General features: G+C 32.4%; 1 protein-coding gene across 5 annotated transcripts in view; it reads left to right on the forward strand.

Moving 5' to 3' along the window:
• Nucleotides 1-21,938, forward strand: part of LOC107371528 (irregular chiasm C-roughest protein) — a 33,943-nt gene extending 12,005 nt beyond the window's left edge. For 2 of the 5 annotated variants that reach the window (XM_025162693.2, XM_015939643.3), the window contains 8 exons: nucleotides 7,594-7,850; nucleotides 8,214-8,446; nucleotides 9,365-9,792; nucleotides 11,757-12,480; nucleotides 14,724-14,845; nucleotides 15,654-15,834; nucleotides 18,866-19,428; nucleotides 20,435-21,938. In XM_025162693.2, the coding sequence (XP_025018461.2) occupies nucleotides 8,221-8,446; nucleotides 9,365-9,792; nucleotides 11,757-12,480; nucleotides 14,724-14,845; nucleotides 15,654-15,834; nucleotides 18,866-19,428; nucleotides 20,435-20,998 (2,808 nt within the window). In that variant the 5' untranslated portion in view covers nucleotides 7,594-7,850; nucleotides 8,214-8,220 and the 3' untranslated portion in view covers nucleotides 20,999-21,938. Of the gene's footprint in view, nucleotides 1-2,706; nucleotides 5,558-5,658; nucleotides 7,345-7,593; nucleotides 7,851-8,213; nucleotides 8,447-9,364; nucleotides 9,793-11,756; nucleotides 12,481-14,723; nucleotides 14,846-15,653; nucleotides 15,835-18,865; nucleotides 19,429-20,434 lie in introns of those variants that run through there. The other 3 variants (XM_089269855.1, XM_025162694.2, XM_089269856.1) reach the window with 3 other exon arrangements.
• The last annotated feature ends 1,994 nt before the right edge of the window (nucleotides 21,939-23,932 follow it).

The following is a 23,932-nucleotide window of genomic DNA, read 5'->3' on the forward strand; positions in this document are numbered from 1 at the left end:
AATGTAACAACAAATAAAAATCAATGTAATGATTCGTTGTTACAGTTAAACAATGTTAATTGTTTTGAATCAAAAGTAAATCAATTGAATGGCTTCTCATCGTTCAACTAACAATCCTTTTTGCTTCCAATTAATCCATTCTTATCATCAGATTTCATGATGAATGAACAAGTTGAGGAAGGATTGATTGCAATCTAATTGACTGTTGATTAATCATTAAACAATGCAAATTCATTTCATCGTTAATCGATCAACGATTTGATGAGAGAAAATGAATTTTAAAGTTTGCTACCAAAATGGTCAAAAGAAGATGAAATGATGAGAAAAACAAAAAACACTTGAAAAAGTCTAGTTAATTGTAACTCCAATACAAAGTTACTCAACCTAAACCTTGTAACCTGTTTTTTCACCTTTTTCATCTTCTCTTCATCCCAATCTTCAAGGTCTACTATTAACATGTTTAAGTGCAGGTTTCATGTTAATCTTAACCCTCATCATGAGAGTTAATCAAGATTATTCTGGACTTTTTGTCCCTCTCAACTTGACCTTAATTTTGATGGAAAATTGTCAAACCTTTTTTTCCCTTTTTTGCACATCTTTTCCAACCTCATGAGTCCACTTTTTTTGTCCATCAATTGTACCAATTTAATATTATTGCAACAATTTGATTAACTTTGCTGATCAACAATTGTTTCATTTCTCAAAGTTATTCACTGTTGAATGATAATAAAAAAAGTAATAATATTACGTTAATGTTTCCATTTTGAAACACATCATGAGATAATGTTGATGATCATGAAAGCCTCTGTCCTTTTCATCTCATTGACAGTCAGATAAATGGTTGAATCCCCTGAAGGTGTAAAGAAGTAAAAGTGAAACAAACTATTTCTCTCTTGACATCAAACGAATTTTTCAATCATCAAAGCAATCTTATTTACTCTTAAGCGATACAAGAAAACCCGCCTTGATGAAGATGATGAACCCAAAGGAAGAAGAAGAAGAAGAATGAAAAGGGCAAAAAATATTGTCAAATAAAAAGACACTTCAAGATGATTTAAAAGTGAATCAAAGATGAAGCATGAAAATCACTTGTTTTCAGGTGAAAACAAAACGATAAGAAGAATGAAAAAATCTCAAAATCAGATTCACTTTTAAACGGCAACATCGATTGAACCTGATGAAGATGGAAAAGATGAAAAGATTGAAATGTCGACATTTGACTTTTCGCCTCATTCCCTTGTCCAGTCACTTTGATAGGAAAGAAAAAGAAATTAAGAAAAACTAGAAATTTGAAAGCGAAGAGCAAAATTATCATAAATTGAAAGATGATAATGATGATGATTCTCCCTGGTCTAATTATTGACCATTTTCAGATCACGATTTGAACCAGAACCGGCTATTTCCCTCAAGCTATTAGTCGTTTGCTTTCCTCATCAGATCAAGATGCAAGTCTCTCTTCAATTTTTCCTCTTCTTACCTCATCTTCATCTTCAATTCACTTTCCAGAAAAAAAAGTAAACTGAATAATAGGAAAATCATTTTTGCTCATTTTCCCTCCTCTTCATCATCATCATTTTACTAGCTTCTTCAGAAGCCTGACAGTCTTCTCTCTCTTCCTCCCTTCATTTCTCTCTTCATCTTCTCTCTCTCTCTCTCTCTTCAAAGTTAACGACCATTCCTGCCGGGCTAAATAGCCTTGAGCTAAACCCTGACTACCTGTATCATTGAGGGTTGCTCAAATTATATCCAAACCGAATGAAAACCTGGAAGAATCTCTTCTTCATTTAAGACTGGTCTTTATCTTCTTCTTTTTTCCTCTTGATCATCTTTATCTTTCCTTGGCCATCATCTGCTTGTTGCACAAATCCATTGCCATCTTCAAGTCATTTATTTGCTTCCATCTCTGTTTTATCTTCTTCTTCTTCTTCTTCTTATTTTTCTTCTTCTTTTTACTTCAACTTTAACTTCATCTAAAGCATCATGTTCATCATCATTTGAACATCTTTTACATTTTACAATTCAAGTCACAATCAACTGGAAACTGTACATTTTGCCCTTTCCACTTTTGTCTGGTCAACCTTTTAATTTGTCACTTTACCATTAAAGCCATTCTCCAGCTTATTTGCACATTTAATTTATTATTCAATAGATTGTTATTTATTATCATGTAATTGTAATATTAATGAACATTTACTTTTCCACTTTTATCATTGATCATTATCATTTCTATTCAATTATATTGCCATTTTGTTGAATAATTTAATATCCTTTTTTTTACCTTTGATGAAAAATTGATTCCAATATGAAAAGGTTGACCAAACCATTTTGAATGCTGTTTGTGTTTCTTGATTGCTAGTTATTATTCAATTTTAACCTTTCTTTTTGTCAACTTTTCTCTTTTTTTCACCATTACATTATTATTTATCGCGATTTTCTGGGTTAAAATCTTGCTTTTCTTGCCCATTCTTTAATTATTCAATCAACTCTGCGATATTTTTGACTCAAATTGTGAAAGCTTATGGAACCGTTTAATTTAGATTGATTGTTTTTCCTCCTATTCCACTTTGTTTTTGTTTGTGTGTCAACAATTTAACTGATTGTAAACTGTAATTTTGCTGAAAATTTTAAAATATCATTAAGTTTGAAGGGGAAAAAGGGCATTTTAAATTGGGCGCTTTTTTCTTGTTGCCAACTGGTAACCAATTATTTATAATGGTCAAAAGGCTTGAATATGTACTTTAACTGTTTTTTGTTTCATGTTTTTGTTAAAGCTCAATTTAACTTTAACTGTTAACCCAACCAACCAATCCTCATCATAATCATTGGTATTGAATGTCTAGTTAACAGTGTTTTCACCATCATCATGATCATCATTTAGTGCTGTTTCTTCTCACCTCTTTACACCAATTTTCCCTCTTCTTTTGTCTTTCTTTGCCTTTCCTCTTTCGTCTTTCATCTTCTGCTTTACTTTTGGTTTTATGCTGATGAAAAATGACCAAAGAACCATAAATCTCGACTCAATGGGTTTTATATACCAATTTAACTATGGTTAACACCAAGAAAAAACAACATTTTAAACACACAAATGTTGGAAGTAAAGTGAAAAAAGATTTTGAATCTTTACCATCATCATTATCATCACAACACCAGTATCGTTGATCCATTCACTGGCATCTTCAACATGATATATTTACCGAACCCAGAGTTATACTCAAGATGATCATTCAAACAAGAAAATGTTCCCTGTTATCTCCTAATTCCCGATTTGAACACATTTTTACTCTCGCTTTTTGTTCCTTTACTCACTCATTTTGCTATTCAAGTATTGGTTTACTTGTAAGGTTGGAAAGAGGATGATGGCGAAAAGTTGGAGGATAAAGGAGGAGGAGGTGGTGGTGGTGATGGTGGTGTTGCTGCTGGAGAATGGAGAAAGCAGTGGAAAAAAATGAATGGAGGATGAAAATGTAGAGGAAAATAATGCTCCATAACATTGGTTTAGTAGCCCTTGAAATCCCAACTTGAAATCTGGATTGTTTGATTGATGGTATTGATTCTCGAGTGTATTCTCATTTTCTTCACCATCTTCTTTCCCTGTGCCTTAACAATCTTCTCTCTTCTGATGATAATTCCTCATGTAATCGGTAATCCTGTTGATGATGTTCATCTTTCCCTTTCTCCATTTTTTAGCTCTTCTGTTGCAGTTAACACTCATTTTACTTGATGTAACATATTTCAAAAAGTTTGGCTGCTTTTGGAGCAATACATTTAAACTGACAAAGTTAAGATGATTAACTTTAACATTAACCAAGAAGGATAACTGCAACAACATTACCATTAACCTTACCGATTTACCTTTCACTCTCTCTCTCAGCCTAAATTGTGATTTCCCGTTTTAATTATTAACTCTAATTATCCTCATGAAGTTGACTTATTTAATAGCATTTGCTGGTATTAATCCTTGAATCTTCCTCCTCTGTTAAATAATCAACTATCATCATTAAAATCATTTCATTTTCACTCTCACATTCGCATCTGCATATAAGTTAAAGGGAAACTTGTTCCGAACCATTTTTACCTTTGAACCTCCTTCACCTCTTTCATTGTTAATGCCTCTAAATGGAGCTATTATCAGCTAATTAGCTTGATGAGAATAAGTTAAGTGATTTAACTTTACAACTTGAACAACAACAACAACATGAACAATTCCCTATTGCGATCAAGTTGATTGATAAAAAGGTTTGATCACCATTTAGACACAATCCAGAGTGTTCACAATTGCTTAGAGTATGTCAATCAAAACAACACGCAACAATTAATTTGGATGATTAGTTTATAATAAAAGGGAAAAGGTGAAAATTTAGGTAAAAATTGAAAGAGTAAAATGAGCTATTTTTAAGGTTAATTTCTGTGTAAAAAAAACCATTTGGTTCAACGGTTTTATTTTTACAGATTTAATTTGCGCTCCAAATTTAATTATCCTCTTGAGATGTAGAGGGAAACAATCAGATTGGTTGAGTTGTTTTTTAAGAGGGAAAAAGGTTTTACCATAGCAAATAGCTTCTTCACCTTATGACTTGTATTTGCTTTATACTTTTGTTTTTGTCTCGAAATTTGTTTTATATTTTTAATACAGAAATTTAATTTGTCTCTTTTTTTACAATTAACAAATCTTCAAGATTGTAAATGTGTGTTTAAACAATGTTGCAAATGTCTGAGTTTTAAATTGGCTGGCAAGTTGGAAGCAAACAGCGATGATTTTCCGTTTCTTTCATTTTAAATCATCTTTTACTTTGTCGACTCATTAATTGTCTTTTGCCTGTTGTAATGTTGATATTAAGTGTTCACCATGAAGCAAACAATTACTCGAGCCAAGTTCATCTTAACCATTCCTCTGTTCATCATCACCGGAGGCTGCTGCTTATCTCTCTTTTTACACCATAGTTGTGTCACCTTTTGAAAAATGGAAAAAAATTACATCAAAATGAAATGGTTCATAAGATGATTCGCTCCAAATAGTCCGCTATCATCATTACCTTATGCTGCTTCCATAATCTTCATGAGTCTTTTGTTTTCCTTAGCTTAAACTTTTCTATGGAAAATTATTCAATGTTAGACAAATTCAGGTTCATTTACCCAGAACCTTTGCTCATCAGATTTACAAGCAATTTCAATAATATCATCTTAAAGTTGATTTAACAGAGATCTTTTCATCTTCATTATCATTTATTGGTATTAATTTTCTGGACTCTTTTGGTTTGATTTTGAATACATTGTTGATTTTAATGAGGTTATTGGATGATTAAGAATGAAAATGTCAGTTGTAACCAAGGGTAATGGAAAGACATGCAAAAAGCAGATTATTTAGTTTGATTTCGGATTACAGTTGAACCTTTTTCTTCTGATGGTGTTTCATCATTGATCTATCATGGGAACAAATCTGATCTGTTACAGTAAAGAAGAAGGAAAGAAGAAAAATCAAACTAATCATGTTTTTAAATATACCTTGATCAGATATTTTCATGTACAGAAAGCTTTGATTGTCGACTAAAAGAACAAGGTAATTTAATGATCTTAATTGGTCTCATTTTCATCTCTCGTTGGTCAACCTCATCTGTATTCAAGTTAATCTTTCATTTCTTTTGCCGTAATTGAAAAAAGAGAACTCAAATTGATATTCAAAAGCAAAACAAAATGGAGATGAAGGTAAAAGCAAAAGAACGAAGCTAAACTTTGAAAGGACATCTTTTGCAAATTATCCCGAGTCAGACGATATTTAGCTTTAATCATGGCTAACCTGGTGATCTTTATCAGTAGAAAGTTTCCTCTTTTTACCTGTTATTTTGCTCTTTGATTTGATCATCTTGATTATCCTCGGGATATCCGGTTGGATTTAACTTTTGGCTAACACTGCGAGTCAGAAGGTAAACAAGAGACTGGAGAAATAAATGAAAGAACCTTTGATTGCAAATAATTCAACTGATACACTTAAAGTTGAAGGTTGCAAAGGGAAAAAGGTTGATGATGAAGAGCAGAAGAAGAAAAAAATGAAATTAATTCTGATTACTGGTTACCAATCATCAGCTATATTCTGTTGATTGCCATCAAAATGTATTCACCAGATTCTTTTAAATTACTTTTTCAATCAAACCCTCATTCATGGTGATTCAGTGATGATTATTGAAGGCGTGTCAAACCAGATCAACATCTAAATCAACATCATTATTTTTCATCTCTAGGATCATTTCACCATTTTTCCTCTACTGTTATTTTGTTTTACACTTTCATCTGAAAGTTACCAGATTGATTCATCTTGACCATTATTTTTGCTCCATCATTTCTTTAAAAACTATCGATTCTCATTACTGACTTGGAATCTTATTCAATCTTTAAATGTGTTTACCCGCAGCTACAAACATCACCATGATCATCATCTTTTAATTTGTCATCAGTTTTTTTTTCTTTTTCTGGTTAAATTTGGTGTATTGAAATGTAAAGTAAATGAGTGGTTACAAATGTATCATCATATGGTTAAGAATGCAAATGGAGAGGAAATCAGATTAGCTAATTATTCTTGGAGCAAAACTTAGCATCCCTTCATTTCTTAATTGATTCAAATTCTAAGAGCATTTAACATCATTATCATCTTGATTGTTACCACCATCGTTATCATGTCTCATCTTAAGAGCGTCTTTTCATCAACTGATAGATAAAATGGTTGATGAACAGTTAAAGGTTTCATGGTTATCCGTTTTGTGTGTTATTTATGTGTGAATAGCCTAAAGCAATTACTCAAACCTAAATGTTAATTAACCAGAGGAGAGAAGATAACCCAATTTACATCAGAATCTTGTTGATAGAGAGTGGCAAAAAAGGGTTTACTGCAGCAAAAATTGGCTCACAACAGCAAAGAAAAAGATTTCGAGAAAATGGCGAATAGTTGAAATGAGACGATCAAGAGAAGGGAAAACAGGGGAACAACAATCAAAATCTATTGGACTCTAAATAATCTTATATCTAATTCTCCTCAACCCTTTCTCTCAATTGTTTAGTTAATCCCAGTAGCAATTTAACCAGCTAACCCCCGATCATGGCTTTATATATTGTTCAGATGATTTCATCTTCACTTCTGTTTCTTGATTAATCATCTTGTAACCTTAACCTTTTACACATAAACTGGTAAACATTTCTCGTCTGATAAATTGGGTTTAAAACCAAAAGACATTTTTATCGGCATTTTATTAAAGTTGCCATAGCTGCTAATTGAAATAATAGATAAGACTAGAAATGGAATTTCAATAACATCTTCTGTTTCAACCCTTTCTATTTTCAACCAACAGTTCAAGAGTAAGCCTTAAATAATCCTATTTTTCTGGTCACTTTTGAACTCTAAATCATTCGTCTTTGTCTCTCCCTTTGCTTAACGTTTTTCCCTCCATTTTTACTTTATAAATTGTGAAAGAAACTTCTTAAGTCATTCTGATTTTTGTTGTCCTTACTAACAGTCAACTCCTCAACCTGTTGGTTGTTTATCTCATTTTGTTGTTTTATTTGTTTCATTTTAATCACCGTTTTTTTCTCTTTTTCTTGTTCCAGGACCTGTAAATGGATTATGGATTGATACATTTGTGAAACCTTGTCTTCGGAATATTTGAATTGTAAATCAGATTGTGCAACTTGGATAAGTTTTTATTCATCTAAACTGGGCTGTAAATATATATATTTAACAACAAAAGAAAACGGAAAGGTTAAGCCGCTTCTTGAATTGTATTTGGTTAAAACAAAGTTGAACAAGATTATGGAGAAACCGGTAACTGTTTACTTGATTGCACTTAAATTTGATAAATTGAGATGTAAGTTGCAGATTTTTTTATACATTTTATTTGCCCCCTCATTTCAACATTATCATGTTCACCTAACACTATTCCTACAGGTTACTGTGATAATCCGTATTATCATCTTTATATGTTGCAGACAATTCAATTTTTCAATCTCTATTCTAACTTTATCATCTTCATCATAGCTTAACAATAGCATTATTCCAACATCTTTTGTAGTACATTCCTTCCCTTTATCCTCTCTACCTTTACACATTTTTACTTATTATATTATATTAATCGATTGATAAATGTTGACTTCTTTTCATTATTCATTTTTGATTAATTTCTTTTCTTTCTCTTTTTAACACTTATTTTTTTTCTACCTTCTTCATTCAGAGCTGCCATGGAGTTTGTGTACATTTTAAATTTAATTATTTTACTACTTGGAACCTTAATTGTATCATCATTTGAACCTGTTACTTCAATAGCATTAGCCAATGGTGCAGGTGAAACGCCGACATCTGATAGATTATCAGATAGAAAGCGAACCCGCAATAATGCTGCACTTGCAGCTATTAGTGATCAACCCATAAGTAAAGAAGAAAGTGGTACACCAGGTCGAACAAGAGGTAAAAAAGAATGTTCTGTAAATCGTGAAACTCATATTTATCTACACCACCAATTCCCATGACAGGCAAATTAATTTACACAAGAATCATTTAACTTTTCTCTTTCTCTCTGATTCTCTCTCCTGTATCACAACAGTTACATGGGTTGGTGATTGCCTGTTCGTTTGCTTGCTTACAATCATCAACAACACATGCAATATTTTTTTTATATATCTAGTTAAATTAGGTGTGAGAGATGAAAGTGATATAAAGAAAGAAGAATGAGAGATTCAGTGAGATGCTCAATCATGTCAACAACAATCTTGATATTGATAAATCCATTTCTTGAGTCTGTCTATCTTTTTTTTCTCCTCTTTTTTCTTTTCTTTTCCATTTCTTTGGTCATTTACTCTAGCCAATATTTCACCGATATTGAATGTGAACTTCCTCTGAGAGAGAGTGAGGGAAAAAAGTGAGAGTTGCGAGAACGATTTCAGAGAGAAGGGAGAGTCCAATTTATAGACAACCTTGTCAGAATTTATCTTAACGAATCACTCTACTTTTGGAAACATTTTCACCTTTCTCTTGCCTTACATATATTTCTTACAATTTTATTTATCCTCTCATATCTTTTGCCAGTTTTTGCTTGTAAATGTAATATGTCTAATATGTAAGAGCGTTATGTCTCTCGAGAGCCTGCCGAGAACTGTCAAGACCTGTCATCACCAATTTTCTATTAATGATTATCAACTTTTCCTTTTCTCTCTCTCTCTCTTTCTCCACTTTTACATTCCATGAAAAACTGATTCTAATTTGATTCTGTTTGTCATTCTAAAACGATCATGTATTTTTATTGATATTATTTTCCTTTTTGCATTTTGCTATTTCATTTTTATCCTTTTTTCTATTAACTTTTGTTTTTTTTCTTTTACCTTTTAGGTGAAGCCAAAATCAAGCAAAAATTTGCCATTGAACCAATGGATAAATCGGCAATCATTGGTGACACGGTGTTGCTTCCATGTAGAGTTTTACATAAAGTCGGTCCTCTCCAATGGACGCGAGATGGTTTCGGTTTAGGTCCAGATAGGAAATTAGAAGGATTCGCTCGCTATGAGATGATTGGTAGTGATGAAGAGGGCGATTTTTCATTACAAATTAAAAGTGTCTCCTTGGAGGATGACGCTACTTATCAGTGCCAAGTAGGAGCAGCGGATGGAGTTGGTGGTATTCGCTCCCGAGATGCTGCTCTAATTGTCTTTGTTCCTCCCGAGCCTCCCAAAATTGTTCAAGGAGATTTCCTTCGGACAACTGCAGGAGTTACTGTAGAGTTAACCTGTGAATCTCATGGTGGTAAACCTGCAGCCGAGGTAAGATTATCACACACACAAAGACAGACACATGCTATAAATTTATCCCATCATCTTCTCATTATTATGCTAATTTCACCAACAGTGTTCTTGTTGCATCGCTCTTCAATTTACCTATTGTTTCTTTCCTGGCCTTTTATTCCCTTTTATTCTCTCTCTCTCTTCAAATTTGAAGCAACATTCTTTTACTCATCATCAACACATTATAATACTTCAACATCATTATCATCATCATTATAAGTCATTGATTCTGTCCTTTTCCCTCTTTTCAGTTTTGTCTTTCTTTTCTTTATTTACTCTTTCACTCTTTTTTCTCAATCTTTCTCTCTCCCCTTCGATGATTGTTTGAGAGAGAGAGAGAGCCTTCGATCATGCCTTGAGGCTCTTCAGGGTATCGTAAAAAATTGAAATAAAACTGAAATAAGAGAAAAATGAGCAAAGATTAAACTTGTATCGTTGCTCCTGTATCTTTGCTATTACCTCTATTCCTTGTCCTTTGCTTTTTTCCTTCTCTGCTCTCCTTTCCATCATCCCCTGATCATCATCATCAGTTCTTGTCCAACTAGTTTAGTCAGTAGCTTTAGCACAAAGATACTTGTATTAAAAAAGAGAGAGTCCAACATAGGATGGGTAAACAGAGAATTGAAATTTTTTGAACAAACTATTCAAATGCAATAGATATAATTATACCATCGATTTTATTCAAGTCCATTATTACTATCTCGTGCTCTCCACTTTCTATTATATCCTTCATTATCATGTATCTTCATTTTTTGTCCAACCATTGGTGGTTATTCAATTGATGATAATTTGCTTCGCAAAAGCCACAAACCAAGAAAACAATCAGCAAACTTTTCTCTCTCCGCTATTTACAACTTATCTACCCAAACTTTCTTGACCTTTTTGCAAGCTGAAGGTTACAAAAGTTAAATCTTAACGATCTTATCCTTCAAAGCAACCAAACGACCAGGGACAATTACATGCTACTTTAACATATCGTTTGACAAAATATCAGTAGCTAGAAAATGTTAAGTATAAGTGTTGCTATCTATTGATGGTAAAATAATTAATGTTTAAATAATTGTTACTTTGAAACTAGTTTCAACTCTAATTACAGATATTATTTTGCTCATTTCTGATAAATGTTTAGATTTTTCAAAATTGAGACTCTGGGGTAAAACTAATTTCAGCTCTATTTGTCTTTTCCATTTAACTCATGATAATCTCTTTCTCTCTCACACTTGAACATTTGTGTGTGTGCTTTACACATTTTATCAAATGTCTTTGCATAAATGAATATAACTAAAAAAAAGTCTTCTGTTAATATTAGTACAAGTTTATGGTAAGCAAAGTGATGAGGTTTATTTGAGCAAACCCATTTAATTAGCTTCACATGATTGGTATTTTCATGGAGTTTTCAGGCAAAACAGTTTCTTTCCATCTTATCTTCATCTCACCCACATCCATGCTCTTCCTATTTACCTCATTGTCTTCCCTGTACCTCTCATATACTTCAGCTTTTTATAGGTTAATGCAAGTGAATCTAAATAGTTAAAAAAACGATTCTCTCTTTGGTAAACATTTCCCGTTTCAATCTTTCTCCTTTCCTTTTCCTGTTCCATTCCTTAACTTACTCAATACGGTTGATGAAGTTAAGCATTACCTAGACAAGGTGATGGTAACATGAGGTAGAAAGGTTGAAACATGAATTTTATGATTAATTATCAAGTCACTGTATTTTATCCTCTGCATTTAGCTAGTTAAAATGTTGCTTCAAATAGGATTATAACCTCAACATTAAACTTGATATTTATTCAAAATGGCTTGTCTTTATTAATAATGTTATCACTGCAATCATTTGTCCATTAATTTAAATTGTTCATTTTGATGCCTTTTCCTTTTTCCCTTTTCATTGTTTAACGAACAAAATTAACACATTTTTCAATTTCTTTCCACTTTTACAGCTTACATGGCTTGATGGTGATGGTAATCCAGTTACCAGTGGAATTACTCATACAAATCAATTTTTAAGTGACGGTAAACGTGCCAATTCAGCCTTAAAATGGACTTTCATCCCTGGCCGGGAACATCATGGTAAAGAATTTACCTGTCGAGCTGAAAATCCAGCTTTAAATCAACCCCAAAAAGCTCATATCCGGGTTGAAGTAAAGTATAAGCCAGAGATTCAGTTGACATCGGATAAAATATCTTACATGGAAGGAGATGATGTCAGATTGTCATGTAAAGCACTAGCCAATCCACCAGATATAATATTTAAATGGTATCGCAATGGCGAAGTGGTAACAAGTGACTATTCAAATAATCTGGTTATACCCAGAGTAACCCGAGACATGAATGGTTTCCCATTTACCTGTGAAGCCTCCAACTCAGTGGGCACCTCAAAGGAAACTTATACCCTGAATATCCATTATGGACCAGTTTTCCGGAGTTCACTGGAAAATGTTTACGCTGCTGTTGAAGGTGAAAATGTGAAACTAAAATGTGAACCTTTGGGTAATCCTAAACCCGAGATTATGTGGCTTTACAATGGGTCAAGCAAAGTTCTTAGTACCAACTCTGAGCTTGTTATACCCTCTATGAGTGAAGATAAAGCAGGTCGTTATGTTTGCCGTGCATCCGTTCAAGGGTTTCCTGAAGTATCATCTTCAACCCACGTTTTTATAAAAGGTAAGTCTAAGTGGTGCTACACTTTTATTTCAATGTACATTAGTGAATGTTGAGCCGCACGAAGCAAAAAAAACTGTTCATCATTAATACATCATCTACTTCATCATCTGTATTGTATACTTTTTCCTGATGATAATGAATATCATATAATAATTTTCTTTCTCCTTCTACTCACTCTATTTTTGCAAGTAATATCAAAATCTCTACTCTTGCTCATTATAATTTGCTATTTTTAATCAACTCACCCAAACTCACCAAGTAAAGGGAAAAAAATGAGCCAACAAGAAGCAACTTTAATGCAAAATGATAACTTTCCGGTTTTCATGAAAAGCCATCATTTTTTTTCTGTCGGCCTGTACATTTTCAGTCTTCCATCTTCATCTTTCTTCTTCTCTAATTCATGACTTACAGTTTCCTTTGCCTTTCTTTACCATCATATGACCTCAACATTTATACAGAATCTTGTTTTTTTCTCTCTCTCTCTTTACTTTTTGCATCTCAATTCTTAATATCAATAGCAACAAGCATTTCCTTGCTCAAGACTCAAAATGAAGGCTCCTTTAGATAAGGAGAAACGTTATTACTCAAGACAGCAAAAACAATCACAAATAGACAAGCAAACATTCACAACTTAATGTTGACTATCATTTGCTACTCTAGCTACTGACTTTAGGTTAACTGCAATTAGTTGATGAAAGCGTTGTTATTGTTGGTAGTTGATGTGACGGTGGTTAATGTTGACTCTGTCTTCAAAAAGACCATAAAAAGGGGAGTAAAAGAAAAGGCCTCAAACGTTAATGAACACAAACATTAGCAGAAGCTGTCCTTTCGAGCATCGTTAAAATGGTCGCTGTTTTTCCGGGTTTCCATCAACAAGTTTCAAAGCGGCCAGAAAAAAACGAGTAAAAGTTTAATAATTGATTGTTTAACTTGAATTAATTTTTTTCTTCTCTTGAACAGTTGAAATGAATTTTGATTGCTTTCCTTTTCTCTATTTGTTGATTGTGTTGGTGACTTTTACTGAGATTTTATTGATAAACATGGCGATTTCAGTTTATTTTGATGTTGCCTTTTTCCCAAGCATTTCAGTTTTATCTTTCATAACTTTTCTTGGATGTTTGTTCAATTGATGCAATTTATTGCCTGGCAAGTTTGTCACTAGAAGAAGCAATTGGATTGGTTTCAATCAAGTTTACCTCTCGCCATTTACAATCATTATCTTCATGACAACGATGATGATCCACCATCAGGACCACAATTTTAACCCAAATCATTTCTGAGAAAATAGTGATTATAGTGAGAAATTTAACAAATCTATTAACCAGATTCTCCTCCAAATTCAATCTGATTACATGAGGATTCAATCTGTGAAATGATTCCATAGCCATCAAATGATTTAATATCATCAGCAAATAGTGTCTTGAAATTTAGCTTTTTACTCAAAACTTTTACTGATTGATCTTTATTACATCTTTTCTTTTCCCTTCAATTCATTATCATTCCTTTAACCATCAACCTTTTTTTAATCTTTAAAAGATGATCATTACTATTTAATATCACTTATTTTGTTGATCATTTTTACTTTTAACATGTCTGTCAGTCTTGCTTTACTCTTATAACATCTTCATCTTGAACAATTTGTTTCACCAGACAACAGATGAAAGATGAATTGTCCATTTAATTCATCATCAACCATTGAACAAAAAATTATACACAATTAGGCTTCTCTTTCAATTCCATATCATCATCAACTTTATCATCTCTGTTCCTTCAATCCTCACCCGATCATCTTCAATTTTCTCTCTCCCATCGTTCATCTTCTCTTTAATGGTTAACAATCAAAAAGTAAATTTCACTTTTCCATTTTACAATATCTTGCTAGTTTCCAGCATTCACTAAGATGGATTGATTGTCTTGTAGATCCAGTTAAACAAGATTCATGCATACAGAAGTTTAATGTATAAATGTATTAAAAAAATGTATCTTCTCTTGTTAACAACTGTAAGTCAAAAAAAGAGAAAGATGATGAAGATGTGAAGATGGCTTAAAGTTAACATGTAAAAAAATGTTTCATTTTTTGTTTCTATGTGTGATGTCTTTCACATTCATTTTTCCCCACTCAATGGAACCCTACTGATGATGATTTAGAAAACCTAATACAATTACAATGAATCTAATTCTGTTTTTTCTTTTTTCTCTTCCTTCTCTTCTCTCTTCATCCCATTCTCCGTGTATTACGACAGGTCCACCGAAGATTATGAGCCCATCAATACAATATGCTGTTGATGATGAAACTGTTAAAGTTGAATGCATTGTACACTCCGTGCCATTACAAAGTAAAGTTACCTGGATCCACAATTCACAGGTACGCCTTTTTGGTTACTTACCCATTAGTGAAACAATTTAATCTCAAGGCTTTAATGTGATGGTTACACAATCCCAGGATAAGAGAAAAGATTTTGATGGAAAATGTGAATACAATGAGAGGAAAAAGTTGAATCATTTCCATCAATTTGTACCATCAACCTTTAATCTTTTGATTAGCTTCTTTACCAGTTGATCATTATTGAAGAATCGCATTTTGTCAAACGAAAAGTGAACGTAAAAAAAAGTCAAAATCAGATGGAAACGAAAGATATTCAAACTGAAATTCACATTTTCTGCAACTTCTTCTTCTTCTTCTTCTGTTATTGTTTCATTCCCCTACTTCATGAAACTTTTGGTTTTCTTCTTTTTTCAGCTTCTATCTTCTCATTTCCTAGTGTTAATAACTTAATCTTTTTATAATAACAACATTACCTTTTTCTTGAGGAGAAACCAATATTCTTATATAATATCTATAAGAGACTGAAATGATGATGAAGAAAAAAAAGATAACTGTAATGAAAGTGCATAAAATGGCATTATCTAAGATATTGTATTGCCCTGAAGGTGTCTCAGTTTTCCCCTGGTTTATAATATTGTATTATTGTTCAATTGTTTTTCAGTTTGATTGTGATTCCTGTTGATATAAGAGAAATAAGTTTGATCTTATTTTGCTTTATTCAATCACACCTTAATTTTATGCACCTATTTTAATGAGACACTGTTAATCAACTAATGTTCAATTGTTTACATTTTCATTTACTAATTTAATTTTCTTCTTTTTTCCCAATTCTATTCTTTTCTTTCAGACTATTGATATTGATAATGATCAAGATTTTGAGGTGATCGAGGAAAACAAACCATCCGAATCAATCACTCGAAATGTATTGATAATCCATAAAGTAAAAGAGGAAAACTTTGGCGATTATAACTGTTCAGTTTGGAATGAATATGGACAAGATTACATGATAATCCGTCTTGAAAAGCATAGTAAGGATCGACAATTGTTTCTTGTGTTTCCCCACTCGTCCAGTTATCGTATTTTTCAATCAAACTCAAGACACAACAAGCGTACAAATGTGTTTATATATGGATTTGCCCTCTCAATGTTGCCTATTATTTCTAACTTTTCAACTAAAACATGGTGAAATGGGAAAGTAAAATGAAGCAGACTGATGAAAATGAAAGATGATTTAGAAGCAAAAAGATCAATTTTCTTGTTTCAAGGGAAAGCAAAAGTTACCGTTTAAAGTTATCATTTTCATCTCTATTCTTATCTTGAGCTTCATTCCAGTAACCAGTTATTTAAAAATATCGATTTAACCATCAAAAAGGCAAAAAGAATAGTAAAAATGCCTTTGTCTATTCGCAATCTTTCGTTGACTTTGCAACAGTAGATATGAAACATTGGAATTAGTAAGGGAAAGAGGAAAGAAAATCTTTGTTTCATAAATTCAACACGAAAATGATTTGTTAAGAAGTGAAATATTGTTTGAAGAAAGATATCATCATCATCATCTAGTATTCATTTTTACCCTTTCAACTTGTGCATCTTTCAGTTTTGCTAACTGAATGTGAAAAGTTAACTTTTTTTGTATGATGAGGTGAAAAAAGAGGGTTGAAGATGATGAAAATGAAATGAAAGTTATAATGTGAAAAATTGTGAATTTGTTGAAGATTTGTTTTTTTCTTGCTTAAAAGTTGATTATTGCAGTGGAGTTACAGTTAAGTGTAAATCAAAAATTTGTAGACCGTAAGAGAAACTAAATCAGCTTTTAATCTCAGCCAGAATGGGTTTTAAACTCGATTCAGATTGTTTTATAAAATTGACTTAAATTGTTGAAGAGGCAGAAAAAAAAGTATCTTTTGCTTCTCATTTTCTCGCCTTTTCTCATTTTCAAGATAATTTGAAATGGTTTCATCTTCTTCTTTGCTTCCTTCTCATCTTGTCAATTTTAGTTATTCTTGATCGTTTTTACATGAAAAATGATGAATTTTGAATCATTTTTTTCATCTCTTCTTATACCTAAATCCATTTGCATGCGAGAAGGAAAAAAAACAACAACTGAAAATACGATAGAAAGAAAGATAATAGAAGTGAATCAAATCTTGACTTTAACTTGATATTAACATGATTATTGACATGAAACATCAACAATAACCATCAAGCTTGATTATTTACGCTTTTAATCTTGTTATTTCAATTTTTTCTATTTACTATTGATGGTTTACAGTATAAATTTAGTGATAGCAAGAAGCAAAGTAGGAAGCTAAATCAAATAACAGACAGCAGCGAAAAAACAAAGCACAATTTAATGTCAACCTTATCAAATTATTTTTATATAATACTCATTTTTCTGGGTGAAAAAGGGTCAAGATGAGAAGCGAGATTGATAAAAATGATGAAAAACAATCATTGAATGGTTATTGTATTAAGTGTGAAAAGGCTGAAAAGGTTATAAAAGTTGAAATGTTAGGTGAAAGGAATCAATGTGAATCAAGGTTGATGTGAATCTGAATGAGTTGCTAATGTAAATGATGACGATAAAAGATGCATTTTGCCATCTTCTCAACAACATCTATTGATGATAAATTATTGATGATGATTATGTTGAGAAGGTGCAAAAAAAGGCTGCAAAAGAAGTCAAAGAGTTTAATAGAAAATGGAAAATATTCTATTCTTGTATTGAACTCTTTATTAACAAAAGTGGTTCCCATTTTTACTGATATATTCATAAGGATTAAAAGAGCTTCTAATAAAATGAATAGGCACACACCCTGTTAAGATTTTGATGATGATTATGATATTCAATTCTCATTTTCACCTTTACTTCTTGATCTCTTTTACTCACCTTATTTGATCAATTGACTGTTACCTGAAACAATTCACAAGCCACCCTCATGATCTATTATCATGCTATATATCATCATGTTCATCAACATCATCAACATTAATATTATCTCTTAGACTAAAAAAACAGGGAATAGAAAGATTTACTCCTTTTCCACTCTTGATTCCTCTCTATTAACATCTTGCTTTTTTTCAGAAGTAACTCAGTAAATGTATATATGTATATATTTATCTTGAAATGTATCAACCACGGAAATCAAACTCATCATCATTAGCATTCTCATATTCCTTCTCTCCTTGATTGCTATCATTTTAACACCAAATCAGAGTTTATCATATTCACTTAACCTAACATTTTAACCTTACCAAAATAGTTAACATTTCATCAACACATCAACATTACTGTTATTCATTTATTAATATCAGACACACAAGAAGAGAGATTGTTTGTGTGTGTTTCTTGGTTACTCAAAATACTAATTTTATCCTTTTCCCTAATGATGATTCGCTTGATTCTCACAGAATCATGAAATCATTTTATCCAACTAAATTGCAATTTTGCTCAACACATATATATATATTTATGTTTCGTTATATATATTGTTGAAAGATCTACTTTCTTTATCCTATTTATTTATATTGTGTATATCACACTATTACATGCTCTTTTGGGTTAAAAGAATTGGATAAAAGTAAAGTGGCAATAATGTAAGCCTTTGCCATGTTGATGATTATTATGATAATCATTATAATGATGATGATGGTGATGGTGTGTCGGTCAATTTTGGACTCTTTTTTTTCTCTATTCCTTTTTCCTTCTTTTGCCTGAGTCGGTTTACCTTGAAACCATCTTCAACTTGAATCGTTTCTTTTGTTTCTTTCCCTTCATCACCTCAATTTCATCATTAGGTTTTTGTCTACTTACTTTATTTCACTTGCAATTTTCCCTTGTTATCATCATTATCATCATCATGAACATGTTATCACTTTTATGAAACCAATATCTAATTCAATTGGCTCAACTGTTTCCTTGTTGTTTTTCTGTGTGTTTCTCTTCATCTTGTTCCTTGATCTTCACATCTTTTCCTGTTCCTCTCATCTTCATCTTGTCTTTCCTTCTCATTCTAATTCTCTCTTATTTTTTCTCTCTTTCTTTTCTTTCCATCACAGAGAGTTTTCCCATGTTAATCATAGTGGCTACAATTATTGGTAGTATTGTTGCTGTTGTTTCCGTTACAATAATTGTAATACTTTGCATGAAACGGAAATCAAACTTGGATGGTGATGACTACCTGAGTGATGTTAAGAAAGAGTCCAATACTAGTAAAATAGGATCCAGTTTAACCAATTCAAGTAAAACCTTGACCAATGGGTCAACCAGTTTAACCAGTAACGGTACTTTAACCAAACATCATCAACAGCAACAAGGTTTAACTCATCTTGGCCTGTCACCCTCTCAACAACAGCAACATCTTCACAACCTTCATCTTCACCAGTTGACACAACAATCACAACATGCACTTCATCATCATGTTGTCGATACCGGATCATCGGGTGCTGATTCAGATTTAAAGGTTGAAATTCGAACAGCCTCATCATTATCAGAGAGAGGTCATTGGGATGACCTTAATGAACCTCCATCAGTTGATCCAACAATCACAGCCAATCAGATACAACAAGTTGTCGACAATATTTACAATTATACTGCTCAACCTCTTTACTCACCTAGCAAGGTACATTCACACATTTTCAGACTCTTTTTTTATCTTTCATCGTTTCATCTTCTTGTTTCCTCTCCTTTCACCGGCGTGTTAGTAATAACTTAATGTGTAAATGCAATGTTGACCCTTGCGGCAGTTTTTTTTCAGTCTTTAGTCAGGTCAGGATAAAAGAGTGTCAGAAAAATGAGAGAAAGAAAAATAGGATGAAAGATGATGATCGTCTTGATTACCGGTCATTTTGATCCAATTGATCGATTCAGTCTCACACTTGTGCGACGTTAAATATCAAACTTATTATTACCTTTTTCCTCTTTTCATTATTATCATCTCTTTTTGATACTATTTGTCTTTCATCTTCTTTTTTGCTTCTCTATCTTCCCTTTAGCACAGAATTATCATTATATTTAATCTGTCCACCCATCATTTGTTTTATAAGGTTACCCTTGATTGCCTTAAAGGATCTAATGAGCCCGACCCTTCCCAGCCCTTCCCAACCCAATTGGTACACCTTCAATGTAGAGACTTGATCTTCACTTATCAACCTTTTCCCTTCATCCATTGTCTTGTATTTAGTCCCTCTTCTCGGACAAGTTGACACTAACGATACAAATTACCCAAATTTATGCTCCTCCGAGGCTCCTCTTTTTTTACATTATTATTTTTTATCAAGTAGCATCGTGATAAATGCCTTTTAATATCATCCTCAAATTGTCTTGTTTAGTTTTTTTCCTTGTTGCTATTATTCTGATGTTAAATTTTTAATAATAATAATGAAATGAACAATAATTGACATCATGATTAGGGATTGGTAGCAAAAGACAAATGAGATTAATGAATTCAAATCTTATAGATTAGCTTCTTGAACCTTTTTTACTGCCCAATTATCTCAATAATTTGCTGTCCTTTATTTCCCAGCTCAATTGCGCCTTATAATCAAAAATTGTAATCACTTTGAAGCCAACAATTAAAATTCAATTGTATCTCTAATTCATTTTTCCATCTATTTTCACTTTCGCAGGACTCATCAAATAATAACGGGTATATCCCATCATATGTTGATTACAACCGTGAATATCTTCCACCTCCGCCATTAACCCAAGAAGAGTCTCAACAGCAAGAGGCTCAACATCATCATTTACTTCATCAACAGCAGCAACAACAACAGCCAAGCCCAGGAAGCTTGATGTCAGTTTCCCAACAACAACAGCAACCTCAATATCAAAATCATCATCAAATTCAGCAACAGCAACAATTGGCTGCCGCTGCTGCCGCTGTAGCTGCTCAAGGACAATTGTATAGCTCAGGAGCCTTATTGAATAACCGTGACTCTTACATTGATCCTAATTATGGTTCCCTTACATTAGATTCACGTTATCGTTCCTCATCCTACCTAACCTCACCAAACTCATATCTACGAACCACATCAAACACTCCAGGTTCAAACAATTTAGCAACTTTAACCCCCAAAAGTAGCCAGCCATCTCCTAGTGCCCTTAGCTCCATATATAGTACAAGCCAGCGTTATATAACTAGCCCATCGTCCAATCAGGTTAAACAAGGTACACTTGCTACTCACGTTTAACCCAAAGATTAACTAAAACATAAGCAAACTTTAATTTAACAAAGAAATGAAAAGCAGCTTTGCGATAAAAAGATATCATTCTCATCCATATCATGCCAATCTTGCTGTTTCTACTGATGCTTCCCTCTCAATAAAGCATGAAGAAGAAGCTTCACTCAAGTTGTTCATCATCACACATTAAAAATCCTCACATCATTTCAATTATCATCATTGTTATTGTCATTTTCATCAACAACAAAACTTCTGCTCATATTGTTCATCACTCGCCTGTTATCAAGTGATACATCTTTATCCCTCTCCAACTCCCACAATTTAATCTGGCTCGTCTCAAAACAAAAAGTGTTATTTAAATGGAAAAAGCGCAAAACAATTGATAAATGGAAAGCTACAAATGAATCCAATCTATATAAATATTATCGATAGAGAGAAAAGAGAAAAATTTTTAAATATAAATATAACTGACAAGTGCTTATGGAGACTTTTTCTCACACTCTTCATCACTTTTTACATCTTTCTACTTATCTGTTATTTCCTCGCCTCTTTATCCTTTCAATCCCAATTTTTTGTCATAAAAATGATCACTTTCACCCTTTCAGATTTTCATCTCTGTTTCTCTTCGTTAACTTGTTTCCCTCTCTCTCCTGTGTTAAACCATCAATATTATCATCACTATCATTAGATGGACCTTTCGTGAGATTGAAAAGGTTTCCAAAAGCAACTGAACCTTTTCAATTTCACCCAATAAAAGTTAACTATCTTTTAATTTTTCCCTGTAAATATTTCTCGTGATTAAGTTGATTCCTTGAGTTTCAATTATCTTCATCCTTCAACCTTTTCATGTCCTCTTCAAAATTCATCTTCTGTTTTACCGGTCAATCCAAGGCCATTTGTAAATCTTTTTTTTTTCTCTCAAAATAAAGAGAAATTTGTTCTTTTAAAATTGCTCTTATTTTTTTCTTCTTTTCTCATTACACCAATCATGTTTAACAATCATCTTAATTTAGCGTTCATTTTATTCGCATCGATGAATGATGAAGACAATTATCAGTGGATTGGAAGGGAAACTTGATAATGACCAAATCCTATCGGACTTTTCCTCCGGCAAAATCAATATCCTCATGTTTACTCTCATATTATCAAACCCGCATTCATTAATCTGATTCACTTTGGCTCAATTCAGTCCATTCCAATCAATGAGAAGACGAAAATTTAGTGGAAAAAAGAAAAATTGAACCAATAATTATCTACAATTGGGTGAATTGTTAGGGTTCAATCAAATAAGAAAAAAGGTGTTCAATTGAAACCATTCGAGTCATCAATAGTTGAAAGGAACCCAAATGATAGTTTAATTATTCATCAAGGAAATGGATACAATCATTTACAGGGTTAATCACTATTTGATTACATTAAATGACTGAGAATAGAAAAGGAAAAAAAACAAGAAATTTAATTAAGAGTCTTAATTGTTGCCACTCTTGGTTTGTGTCCAGTTTTTAAAAAATCAACTTTAAAATGATTCTTTTTTTCTTCCACCTTTTATTAGTTTGTACATGATTGGTAAACAATTAACAAGTCAACAACATTGAGTACATTCAAGGGTCCAATTTAAATTACATTCAAGTATCTTAATCGACTCACGTTGTTGATTAAAATGATGGGCTAAAAGGGAAATAATGTCGATCAAATTGTTAAATGCATTTTTCGTTTACCTTTTCTTCATTATCCATTTCCATTAAACATTTTGTACCGCTTTCAACTTTACATCATTCAATTTCAAGGTAAATTAAACAATTTTTCATTCAACGTGCAATAAAGAAAAATTATGTAAGCAAAGTGAATGATTGATTAAACAACAGTTTCAATTGGAAGCAGCAAATTGTAACAATAAAATGTACTTTAAAACAGCTTTTCTTGTAGCCAAACTTATGAAATGTCCGAATCCAGCAGACGAAACTAAACTAACAATTTTTTCAATGAACTCGGCCTTTTCATATACTGTGCGCCTGTTTTCAGTCATAACTCACAAACGGTTAATGCTACAAATTTGAACCATGAGCTTCCACAAGTTTAAGAGTCACGAGTTCGAACTCTCAAAGCCACCCAAGGTTGATCGCTTGTTTAACCTCTAACTAACATTTGAAGACCACTTTCAGGGAACGCATGCATATATATTACATTTATTATATTATTTCACACTGGTAAACACTGGAATGATAAACGAAGTTTTCTCGAAATAATTGATGACTGATCTTGTGAGTAAAAAACTAAAGTCATTGAAGGTTGCATTGGTTAGCTCGGTAGAGCGATCAAGAGTTCGTTGATAACGGTTTAAGTCAACGAGTCCTGAGGCTCTTATTTATGTGAAAAGCATGATCCGAATACCATGATGATAAAGACGGAAGAAAAAGAAGAGAGGCGAAGAGCACTAAAGAGTTAGATATTGAACAAATCAGGAAAAGATTTTTGAAATTCTATCATTTCTTCTCGATTTCGATAAAGTTCCAGGGAAATTCAATCCAGGGAATCTGATTTTTAACCAAATTATTGGGTTGGCTAAAAAGCTTTTGCGTTTACGAGTTTTGAAAACTTTATTTGAACTAATTGAGAATCTCTTCAACCTTGAAATTATCCATTTCTAGTTGGTTCAACATTTCATTTTAAATTGATTTTAATTGATGAAACATTTAAGTGTTTTTGTGGTCAACAATAGATTGTGCTTTTTTAATCATTTTTTTTTCCTTTGATTGTTCCATCGATAATTACAGGATTAACTTGATCTGCTAAAGATAATCAAATATGATTATTATTATGAAAATAATGAAAATAATAGGATTTAATTGAGTTTCATTTTTTGTTTTTAAACGATAATCTTAATCCAAGCATATGCAGGGTTTCATTATTTTTTGTTTTTACATTTTCATTCTGAATGTCTCA

This window comes from Tetranychus urticae, chromosome 3 (assembly GCF_039701765.1).
Source record: "Tetranychus urticae isolate SD_2017Ah chromosome 3, NJAU_TeUrti_SD_1.0, whole genome shotgun sequence".
Lineage (NCBI taxonomy): Eukaryota > Metazoa > Arthropoda > Arachnida > Trombidiformes > Tetranychidae > Tetranychus > Tetranychus urticae.